This window comes from Labeo rohita, chromosome 1 (assembly GCF_022985175.1).
Source record: "Labeo rohita strain BAU-BD-2019 chromosome 1, IGBB_LRoh.1.0, whole genome shotgun sequence".
NCBI classification, from domain to species: domain Eukaryota; kingdom Metazoa; phylum Chordata; class Actinopteri; order Cypriniformes; family Cyprinidae; genus Labeo; species Labeo rohita.
The window spans coordinates 27,326,679-27,338,923 of NC_066869.1; the positions used below are offsets into that span (position 1 = coordinate 27,326,679).

The 12,245-nt window shown below is 37.0% G+C and overlaps 1 protein-coding gene across 2 annotated transcripts in view; it reads right to left on the minus strand.

Annotated features, from left to right (window-relative positions):
* The window catches only part of epha6 (eph receptor A6), a 134,820-nt gene that overhangs the window by 13,745 nt on the left and 108,830 nt on the right, over positions 1–12,245 (minus strand). For both annotated transcript variants that reach the window (XM_051108536.1, XM_051108527.1), the window contains exon 6: positions 1–48. This exon is cut by the window's left edge and continues 77 nt beyond it. In XM_051108536.1, the coding sequence (XP_050964493.1) occupies positions 1–48 (48 nt within the window). The remainder of the gene's footprint in view (positions 49–12,245) is intronic.

Sequence of the window (12,245 nt, forward strand, 5' to 3'; positions counted from 1 at the left end):
TAGTTTGAGATGCCCAGTCTTTTCTCACCACACCTACCAGAGATGGACCTGAAAGGCATAAACAGTTAGTTAGTGTTGGTGATGTTTTTTTTTTTCTTTTTCTTTTTCTGAAGCAACCAGGCTTTCAATGAGTACAGAGTTGTTTGTTAGTCTTAACTTTTTTTTTTTTTCCCACAGGCCACTTCACTGCCACCTGGTGCTTGAAATGATAAACAGCACCTACAAAGTCTTTGTCACAATACACTAGTTCTATAAGGGGTACTTTAACAATGTGCTACTTTAAAATACAATCAATATGCAAGGGTGTTTTGTAAAGCCATTTGACCCCATAATAACCAAGTTAATAACTAACTTAACAGTTGCATGTATGGATATAGATATATGGATATGTGTGTGTGTGTGTGTGTGTGTGTGTGCGCGTGTGTGTTATTTTTTTACATTAACAAAGTAATTAATAAAACCAGTATAAATCTCATCGTTCAGTGTTTTTAAGCATTTTTACATTTATTCTAAAATAATAACTTGAGGCAATAACAATTTAAACAATATATTTCATTTTAACAATTACATATTTTATTTATGAACTGATGTTCAGCTGTTCTTTTTAATAATAAACTTATTTTCAGGTTATCAGAGCTCAGTAAACACTGGTCAGAGACACGGAGATGTACCTTTAATTTCAACAAGCTGACTGCTCACAAAAAAACAAACAAACAAACAAACAAACAAACAAAAAAAAACCCAACAGACCATGTTTTCATGCCATTTGAAGTTTGATTTTGACTTGACAAAGTGGTTATACCTAAGCGTATGAGTTGTTTACTTACTTTTAAAAATAGTCTTTCCATTAAAGGAGAAGTTCACTTCCAGCACAAAAATTTACAGATAATTTACTCACCCCCTTGTAATGCAAAATGTCATGAAGAAATTATGTTTTTTGAGGAAAACATTTCAGGATTTCTCTCCATATAGTGGACTTCAGTGGTGCCCATGAGTTTGAACTTCCAAAATGGAGTTTCAATGCAGCTTCAAAGGGCTCAAAACGATCCCAGCCAAGGAAGAAGGGTCTTATCTAGCAAAACGTGAAACGCTACTTTTTTTTTTTTTAATTACTATTTATAATTTTAACCTCAAATGCTCTTGTCTAGCTCTGCGTGAACTGTATATTTCGATTCAAGACAGTTAGGGTATGTTGAAAAACGTCCATCTCATTTTCTTCTCAAACTTCTCCAACAAAAATACATCGCTGTTTTACCTTTTTTTGTAAAGAGTGTTTGATCTTCTTTGCACATTTACTTTGTAAACACTTGGGTCTGAATTTCTGCGGCGATGTAGGATGATTTTTGAAGTTAGAGGAGAAAATGCGTTGGGAGTTTTTCGACCTACCTTAACTGTCTTGAACCGGAATACACAGAGTTCACGCAGAGCTAGTCAGGATGAGCATTTGAGGTTAAACAGTATATAAATTGTCAATTTATTTAGAAAATAACTGATTGTTTCACTAGATAACTCCCTTGTTGAGTCCTTTGAAGCTGCATTTAAACTGCATTTTGGAAGTTCAAACTCGCAGCACCATAGAAGGCCACTATATGGAGAAGAATCCTGAAATATTTTCCTCAAAAAACATTTACGACTGAAGAAAGAAAGACATGAACTTCTTGGATGACAAGGAGGTGAGTAAATAGAACTAAACTTCTCCTTTAACACCATTATAATGTTCATTCAGAATGATTTCGTGAAAACAGAACACGCACAATCATACGAGGGTTGAATTTATCGCATTAATCACAGCTGAATATAACCAGACATATCCAATCCTATCGCGACGGAGGCATTGCCTCCTCTCACTTGACTTTCCCCCATTCATGCATGCTTTAGGGGCTCTATTAAAACTAAACAGGCTCATGAGAGGCAAGAGAGACGTGGACTCCCAATGTAACTTTACCTGCTGGTGTCGATATTGAACAGTTTTACTTTAAAAAAAACAAGTAATTTACATGCTTTTGTCATATTTTGTAATACTAGCATTGTTTTATTTTTGTACTATGATTGTTTTGAGAAGACACTGCCTCCCTTGCCTCCTAAGAGGAAACCCACCTGATATTTGTATGTTCTTCTGATTTGTAAGTTTAAAATCTTATTTATTTATTCTGGTTCTTGAATCACACATTGATGCAGTTATTTTGTGTGGTTTTTCAACTAAAATGCTTTGGACATCATAACACCTGTGCTGGCAAAAGCAACTAAGCTTTGATATTGAGTTTCCATTTAAGTGAAATGTGTTTTTCCCCTTCTTTTAACACAATTGGCTTTGAAATTTTGAACATCATTGTAATTACCCAGCTCTGCTTATGCTATGTGAAGCTAATGCACTCAGTCATGGCTCAGTCAGGTGGAAGCCAACCCAAGAAAAACACAAGGAAAATCCATTAAGAATCTGCATCTGAGGCCATTTACAATTAGTACAATTAGTGAAGTCTATAAGCCTCTGCACTTAAGATGACGGCACGTACGCACGCACGCATAAACACGCTCAAACGATCATATGCACCACAAAATCTGTTTACTGCTTCTTTCAAATACTGTACGCTTGAACAAAAGGTTTCACTTTTTTTCCTTTCACCTCAGCGACTGAAGTGACGCCCACAGGTAGGTGGAGCTGATCTCTAATTGAATCCTGGAGCAGATTAAAGTAGTGGGTGAATGGCATTAGCCTGACTGATTGAATTTCTCCCAGGTAAATATTCACTCTGGAAGCCCACTGAGACTGCCTGCACGGTAATCACTACCTCTGTCAAAGTAATCAATCTCTCACTGTTAAAACAGCTGGGAAAATATAAGGGGTGGACAGGGAACGGGAGGCTTTTAGGTATAGCAAGTTGCAGCGAGAGAGAGGATTTAGGCAGCCTGTAAACAGCAGAGAGCAGCGTTCAGCGATGTGCAGTATTGGGCGGCACTGCCTGAGGTCCTCTGGGATATCAGTGAAAGTGATTTGGAGGGAAAATAAGAGAATAAGACATGGGTTTTGATAGGGTTACCACCTGTGACACAATCTCTCTCTCTGTCAGTCTGTCTCGGTAACCACGAGGGCTTTATCTAAATGTGCGAGGCTGTCTATCTTCCATCTACTATGTCTCTGTAAATTTGCTGGGTGGAGATATATTGGAACGGTGTTTGATGAGACCCCCGTGTTGTTTGTCTGACTTGACTCAGCACGGTGGGAGACGCCACGCGCTGAATCTCTCTCGTGAGAGGCAGCTCATCTTTTATTGAGAGAAGACGGCTCGTGCAGCTCGTGACATCTGACTACTTTAGACGTGCGTGAGGAAGACACTCGCAGGTTTGCACAAAAATACTGAAGATGGAGTGACTGTAGAGAACAGGCAGCACCTTAATAAATGATGAAGCCTCATCATGTCGCTATTTACAGAGGTAGAGATTGATTTCAGAATGAAATATTACACAGGAACAGAGAGGGCAAAAAAGTTTTTTTTTTTTTCTGATTCTGTGACTGCCTGACCTTAGCTTGAGTTGTCTGTCGGTGAAAGGGCAGGGGGCTGAACTTGGTTGGATAAACAAAATGACATTATGATTCAAAACAGACCCAGCGAAGGACAGCAGAGAGTTCACAATCTTAAATATTTAACGACACATTGGACAATCAGTCAGAAATTATTCTGAAACTTGCACTACATTTAAAAAATTTAGGGACATTTTTTAGACTTTTATTTAATACTTTTATTAAGAAAGAAAACTTAAAATTGATCCATTTCTAATTCTGTTCTCTTGAGCTTTCTATTCATCACACAATCCTGTAAAAAGTATCAAAGATTCCTTAAAAATACTAAAGCGTTTTCAGCACTGTAAGTAACATAATAATCAGAAATGTTTCTTGAGCAGCCAATCAGCATATTAGAATGATTTTTGAAAAACCATGTGACCAGCGTTAGGGTGAAACACATTAAAAGTAACATGAGTTAGGGTTAGGGTTAGGGTTAGTAATCAGATTACTTTTTTTTTTTAAGTAACTAGTAAAGTAATGCATTACTTTTTAATTTAAAAGGAAATATCTGAGTTACTTTTTTCAAATAAGTAATGCCAGTTACTTTATTTCTTACATCTTGTCTGACAATCTCGTGTTGCCATGTTGAGAGAAGTCGGGAGTAAGTACAGAGGCGTTGCGTGCTGTGTGAACATGATGGTTATTTTGTGTTTCATTTTTGTTATTGCTGAATAGTGTTGAACTTTCTTCTTCTGCATCATATTCTTCAATTTGTTTGAGTTGCGCCATCTAACATTTCCTTCAGCCTGAGGTGTATTCATTTTACTTTTGTTGTGAACAGGGCTTTTACATTTGAAAAAGAACAACTTTTTAATATTAAAAACAAACAAGCAAACCCTGCCCAGATTTAAAAAGCAACTCAAAAATAATGTAACGCATTACTTTCCATAAAAAAGTAAGTATTGTAATTACTTACTTTTTTAGGGAGTAACACAATATTGTTTAAATATTGTTTAAAGGTAACACTGCATGTGACACTGAAGACTAGAGCAATGATTGCTTCATAAGAATAAATTACATTTTAACATACAGTAGTCAACATTTAAAGTGGATTAAAAAAAGGTCATCGAAAGGGGGGGGGGGGTTTCATAAATACCCCCTGAAGCAAATCGTTCCATTTGTATAAAAAAAAAAAATAAATAAAAAAAAAATCCATATTTAAAACTTTATAAACCACAGCTCTAGCTTACGCTAACTGTCGGATGACATAAGACGTAGGATGTAGCATAAGCTCCGGTGAGAAGTGACGAAGCAGAAGTGCAGAGGAGAGAGCAAAAAAAAAACACCCGGTCACAAATAAGAAGTACAAAACAAAGATTTGTAAAGAAAAATGTCAGGTAATTTTGTTAAAAAATTAATAACTTTGTTAAAAATAGGAAACTTTGCTTCCTTTGCTTCTGTAAACAAACCATGGTTCTCATGAGACTAGCATAATGACACTCTTTCATGTGCACGTGTACAACAGTTAGCAGAAATAAAGTTTTAGATATGGATATTTTTCTTACAAAAATGCTCCGATTCGCTTCAGGAGACCTTTATTCACCCCCTGGAGCCGTGTGGAGCACTTTTATGATAGATGGATGCACTTTATTGGACTACAAAATCTCACCAGCCATTCACAGCCATTGGAAGAGACAGAACAGTTTTTAATTACTCTGATTGGATTTGTTTGTCTGAAAGAAGAAAGCATATACACAGTATACCTTGAGTGTGAGTAAATCATAGGGTCATTTTCATTTTAGGGTGAACCATCCCTTTAATTTTGGGTTATGATGTTACTTTTTATTGAAAAAGTGTAAAAGAAACTAGAGTTCAATATATCGGCAACTTTCAGCCTTACTGCTAGGCCTTGATTCTGAAGTACTCAGAAAGTTCTGATGACGTTTCTGACAAAAACATAAGCATTTCATTTGTTTCCTCAAACACATCGCAAACAGAATTGTTCATTCGCCTGTGCAGTATGCTGAACTGTCATAACAAGCCTTAGTTGGTAATTAGCCTGAAGCACCAGCGATCATGCAAAAAGAAACTGAAAGCAGAAAGTGCTAACACAAACACATTCAAACATATACATTCAAGATGAAGAAAAAATTGAGGCGCTTAATGTACAGTCATTATGCGGAGCTGACCTGCATTTTTATTTTAATTAGCTGTCCTGCTTCGCTTAAGGGGATCTTCCATTGACTCTCACCCTTGAATCATTTCAGACTCTTTATGGAGGCTGCACAATGCCTAAATGATGAGTTTCCCACATAATCAGCAATCATACCACACTAGTCAAGCAATCACCAAAGCCAGATTAAGGATAATTGGATGTTGCTTGTTTTCACAGTGTGTGTCGTGTTTTTTTTTTTTCATTTTTTTTTTACATTGCATTCTCTTGTATAGAGTTTACCAAAATGACAGTCAAAGGAAATGTGGCACACTTTAATAAAACAGTCACATAAAAAATGCACACGCACATGCTTCTGGGCACACAGTGAACACGCAACCTAAGTTCTTGTTTTTATCGATGTGACATGCAAATGGAAACTGTCCTTGCATCTATGTTTCTCTGTGATTTCAAAAGACTTCTTATATGCATGAGAGGAAGCGAGGGAAAACGAGAGCTCCTTTAATGCACATTTTCCTTCTATTTCCCACTGCTTGGCAGATTTCTCTCCCTCCCGCCACATCCTAGAAATATATACAAGATTAAAAAGAAATGCTTCCCTATAGCTCCTATAATCTTCTCCTCTAAGTGTTTCTCATATAGTCCTGTATTACAATAAGTGAAGACACTGATCTGAGAGTGCTGAACATGAGCTCATCACAGCTGAGCATTAGAAATGTGTAGGTGGAGCTGTGGCATAGTGGTTAGTGCATAGGCTTCTGCTGAACTGTAGTGTGCATGTGGGAGATATAGGTTCAAATTCAATTAATTAATTGAATTTAGCATTTTTATACACACACACACACACACACACACACACATGTTGGGTTTACATGTTTTATGGGGACATTCCATAGGCGTAATGGTTTTTATACTGTACAAACCGTATTTTCTATCGCCCTACACCTACCCTACACCTAAACCTAGCCCTCACAGGAGACTGTGCACACTTTTACTTTCTCAAAAAAACTCATTGTGCATGATTTATAAGCCTGTTTCCTCATGGGGACCTCACAAATGTCCCCACAAGGTCAAAATTTACTGGTATTACTATCCTTGTGGGGACATTTGGTCCCCATAACGTGATGAATACCAGGTGCACACACACACACACACACACACACACACACACATTAAATAAGTTAATGTAATTAATCATGCACAATGATCCATACACTCTAAAAAGGCTGTGTTATTTTATTAACCCAAATGCTGGGTTCAGCCTGTTGGGTCATTTTATTGGGTTATTTTTTGTTTATATTTTTACCCATGTGCTGGGTAGTTTTTTCTGTAACTACGTTGTTGGGTCATTTTTAACACTGGGTTATTATTCTCTACCCAACTGCTGGGTTGAGCCTGTCTCTGACGAAACAACCCAGCTGCTGACTTACAGTCAGAGTGTGGGCTTTTTGAGTCCTCTACAGGAGAGAGCGGTTCTCAGCACCGATGATTTTCACCTCTTCAAAGAAATAAAGGTTTGTATACATTTTATTTCATTTATAAAGTCTTTACTGTGCTTTAAATTGTATTATTTTACGCAACGCAACATAAGGACAAGATGTCAGTCAGCTGCGTCAGCAGCGGTTGTTTCGCAGAATGGAAACGCCTTTTGCCTGGCATAAAATAAATGGATTTTATTCGTTATTGTACTGAGTTTAATCTTAAAATATGTTCTATAATTTCAGGACTGTTTGTTTATGGGCAGTTTTTGGAGTCAGTCATGGCATCTTTCAGCTACAAGTGAAACGCTAGGCCCTGGTCTGAAGTTCACAGTTAACCTGGCAAACAGCAGCCCTTCACCGGCCGAGATTTCGGTGACACACCGACACGAGAATTAGCACTATTTCTGTAAAAAACAATTACAGAGAACGGTTGAATACACTAAAATTAAAATTCTACTTTTAAATGTTACATTTTTATGTCTAAAATGCTTGTTAAATCAGTTTAAATGTATGTAATACTGTAAACTATGCTGTAGTCACACAAATTAATTTTATTTGTTTTGTATTTTGTCCATGTGTTCTTGCTTAATAATAAATGTTCATCTTTTGATTATTGCTGTTGCCTCTATAATTCTGTGTGTGTTTTTGTAAGTCTATTTTAAACCAGCAATATAAAAATTGTTAAACAATAGTTGACTTAAAAAAAAAAAAAAATAACCCAGCATGTTTGGTAAAAACATTTAACCCAACCAGCTGGGTCAAAATAACCCAGCATGTGTTCTGTCCAATATTTACCCAGAGCTGGGTTGCCAAATAACCCAAATTGGGTTGTTTTAACCCAGCATTTTTTAGAGTGTATGTGAATTCCATAATAAGGAATTTTACTACCATCAGCGTAATTAAAGCTTAAAGTAGCCTATTACCTTAATGTGTACAGTCAGCAGACCTTGTGCAACCACTTTTACTGAGTGCATTTGGGGGTTTAATCAGCAAATATATACGCACAAAGCAGTTTCTCAATGGAGCAAGCAATGTTATGGAGAAAAAAGTGGATTACTTGTGGATTATTGTGATGTTTTTATCATCTGTTTGGACTCTCGTTCTGACGGCACCCATTCACTGCAGATGATCTATTGGTGAGCAAGAGATGTAATGCCAAATTTCTCTAAATCGGTTTAGTTAAAAGGGTCATCGGATTTTAAGTTCACTTTTACATGTTGTTTGAACATTAATGTGTGTTGGCAGTGTATGCACAAATCTACCCTATAATGCTAAAAATCCATGCAGTGGTTTTTAATTAATCTGTAAACATAATATTCCCTTTTTCAAATCGAGCCATTCTCAGATGCCTGTCGTTGTGCTGTGCCCTCGATAGTTGATTGACATGAGCGTCTTACCACAGATCATTGTAACAGTCCGACCTCTATGTTTTGATGCCGAAGCAGGGATGTAAGTTAGAAAAGAACAGAGCAATTGAGGTGTTGTGCTGCTGGATGTAATAATGAACGTAGTGGTCGTCATTTACTCCCGACATCTGAGCTGCTGAAGATGCGGTGGATTACGTTTGTGAAGGGAATGCGCCTCCCAATCTACATATATCCGTCTATGCTCGCGCTAATCATTCGTGATCCAGCTTCACTTACAGCAGAAGTGAGTATAAGGGTTATACGGTTATAAGGTTATAGGGAGTATAAGGGTTATAAGGGTTTAGGAATCTTTGCGATTGCCTTTCCTAATACTGTACTAGTTAGCAAGTTTAGCGGTTAAACGTGGCTAAATGCGGCTAAAGTAAACAGGCTCATCACTCCACAGAGAGAAGAGAGGGGCGGGGCGAGCAGAGCTCATTTTCATTTAAAGCAGCCTCGACCAGAATGAGATGATTTTTGCAGAGCTGATTTTGCCAAGGTAAAAAGGGTGTTGTTTTACACTACCATTGAGCATTTTTAACCAAAGTATATTATAGACTTTTCATTAAGACCCTAAAGAATCATATCAACTTGTGGAAATGGGCATCCGATGATCCCTTTAAGAAACAAATGCACCTACATCTTGGATCGCCTGAGCGTGAGTACATTTTCAGCACATTTTAATCAAGTTTTACAGTGTAAGACAGAATTTACACATGTGAAATGTGTATTTTCAGTTTACAGCAGCTGAGGTTTTATCCATCTGGCAGTGAATGAGTTTTTCCAGGTGCTCTGAGAAAGGAAAGATCCGACACAGAGTTTGACACAAGGCCACGTTTGATTTGTTCCCAGCAATGAAAACAACTCCAATTCAGATTCCGAGATGAATAATGGGAGACGATTGAGTATTTGTCTAAACATACTCAAAAATCATCCACCCCCAGATACACATGCGAGTCTCTCAGAGGCTCACAAACAGCAGTAATTAACTTGAGAATGAAGCAGCTGCAGTAAATATGCAGTCGATACGGCAGAACGCAGGATGAGTGCAGGCCGATACATGTAATTGCAAACGCATGTGAGATGTGCAGACGCTTATTCTTTTTTCTATGACTGTGTGTTGATGCATGGGCCGTTATATGTTTATTAAGTGTGGAAGGGGAGTATAAGAGTCTGTCTGTGTGTTTGCATGATTTGCAGTCCATTTGGTAGCCAGTTGGTATTTGTTTCAATTAAACTGGCTTTTTGGTAAACGCAGTGAGGCATTAATGCATCGAACACAGCTGAAGGGAGTCGGGTCAGCATAATCAATACTAATTCACTCTTTTGTAGTTCAGGGGTAATTAACAAGCTACAGTGAATTAGCATCCCACCTCTGTCTCTTCACGCTCACTGGTGGTGATGCATTTCAGTACAAATGTGAAATCAGTATTTTTCCCATACTAGTACGACTTGAGAAATTGAGACGTTGCAGCAGTTGTGTGCTTGAAAACTGAAGAGCCAATCAAAACATTAGCTCAGTTCAGCTCCTAAACCAGCTGTAACAAGCAAAAATAAGATGAAAAGCGCAAAAGAGGCCTGGAAGTGAGTGAGAAAGTAAAAAAAAAGTAGTTTGTCTCTTGGAATAATTGTTAGTTTCCTGTAACAGATTTGTCTTGGAGTGCAGAAAAAAAAAAAAAAAAAAAAAAAAAATGATATTCTGTTCCCCTCCCCTGTCCAACCAGATCTTAATTACTGCACCTATATGGGCCATTATGTGCCAACACCTGGCCTCAAGGGAAAAATTTGTACATTGCATAATTTTTCACTTCGAGCTGTTCCCACTGCCAGGAAAAATAAATAGCTAAATAAATAAATAAAATCAGAGAGACACTGAGGGAAAGAGAGAGAGAGAGAGAGAGAGAGAGAGAGAGAGAGAGAGAGAGAGAGAGAGAGAGAGAAGGAAGCGGGTGGTAAAAATAACACAAATAGGCGCTCTAATCCCCCTTTCTCTCTATTCTGGGTAAAGACAAAACAACAAAGATTAGTAGAAAATTGCAGAAGTGTAAATATGTTCACGAAGCTAGATGTCTAGAGAATAAAGAGAGAGCGAAAAAAAAGCTTAGAACACCATCCTAAGTGAACTGAAGGGAGAAAATAATGACTTGAAAAACATTGTACTCTACATTACTGTAACAGAAGCAGGGTTGCCTTAACTACAAAGGAAGCAAAATAATAAATAATCTGTGTATTAACCAGGTAGCACTTCTTTGGCCTGCAAGGATTGATATATCTTTTCAATGTACAATAATAAGAGAAAAAGAGTCCAAACTGTCTGTGAAAACATCCAGCGGAAAGATCGATATTTACAGACTAGAAAACACAGACTATGTGTTTTGTTCTGCTGGCAAGTTTTAGTCCTCCAAGACTACCAAAAAATACCTTACACAGCTAAAACCAAAAATAGCTTATGTAAAATCCATCAGTGCATGTCTTTGTTTAAAAGTAAAAACACTAAAGGTAAGCAACACAGATTTTGAATAAATGAACTAGCATGAACAAACAATGAACAATACAATTATTAAAAAAAAAAAAAAAAAAAAAAAAAAAAAAAGAAAAGCATTTTAGTATTCAAATCTTAGATGTTTACTAAAATCCCACAATAATATTTAAAATATTAGTAAGCATAATATGTTTAAAGTCATTGTTTATTGGGAGGAGGCTGTTCTGAACCCTAACCCCTAAATTTAAAATGATATTGAAATAATTTTTGTATCTTTCCATTGCTGTTTTTTTAAGTATGTTTTAAGCATTTAAGTAAGTTGAAAAAAACATTCCATATCTTCTCCGTAAATTATGAAACTTTATGTAAAAAAAAGTCTCATAAAAATATGTACCCCTGGGTACTATTCTGCAGCACTGTTTTATACTGTAGGTAACGTACTGCTGTGTTTTTGTTACATTGCTTCAGGTACGTATTGCAGCGGTTAAGAGTTCATATATCCGGGTACTGTCGCTTAAAGTTAATGCTCTATCATGTTGGAAGTATGTTGGAAATGTGCTCTACACCAATATTGTTGACAAATGCAAAACTGATATAAAAACGCATTTGTTGATGCAAGCGTGTCATTTAAGTCTTCCGTGTGTGCAGATTTGGACTGTTTTGTCAAACTGTAGTTACACGGGATTCGTACCGGAGCTCTTCACCTCACAAGTAGATCTCCCTACTGCGTGCGCTACCGAACAAACCTACCAGCTATGAAAACCCATAGATATGAAGCTGGATATGTGATGCTATCATTTAAAATCACCAGTTTTCAAATCTTCCAGCATATTAAAATTCTTCTGAAGTCATAACATAATATTGTTAAAGTAATTGTGGGAAAATTAAAGTTTATTATTTGAAACTTTGTGAAAAGGAATACAAGGTGTCTATGTTCATTTCTTTTGGAAACTGCAGTGATATGTACTTACTGGTACGTATTTCGCGTCTTGCAAAAAAGTGCCCCCAGGTACGTTTTTACCATGAGACCAGGTAGGATTTTTAATTACACCCCTACATTCTCATAACTAAAAGGTGTGAATAGATAGGTCCCATCATTTTGAGGTAAACGTGTTCAAAAGTCTGAAAAATCTGCGTATAACTTTAAGGAACGTCACTACCAAACACCTTTTTCTGCAATTACACACACTTTTTTGGGAGT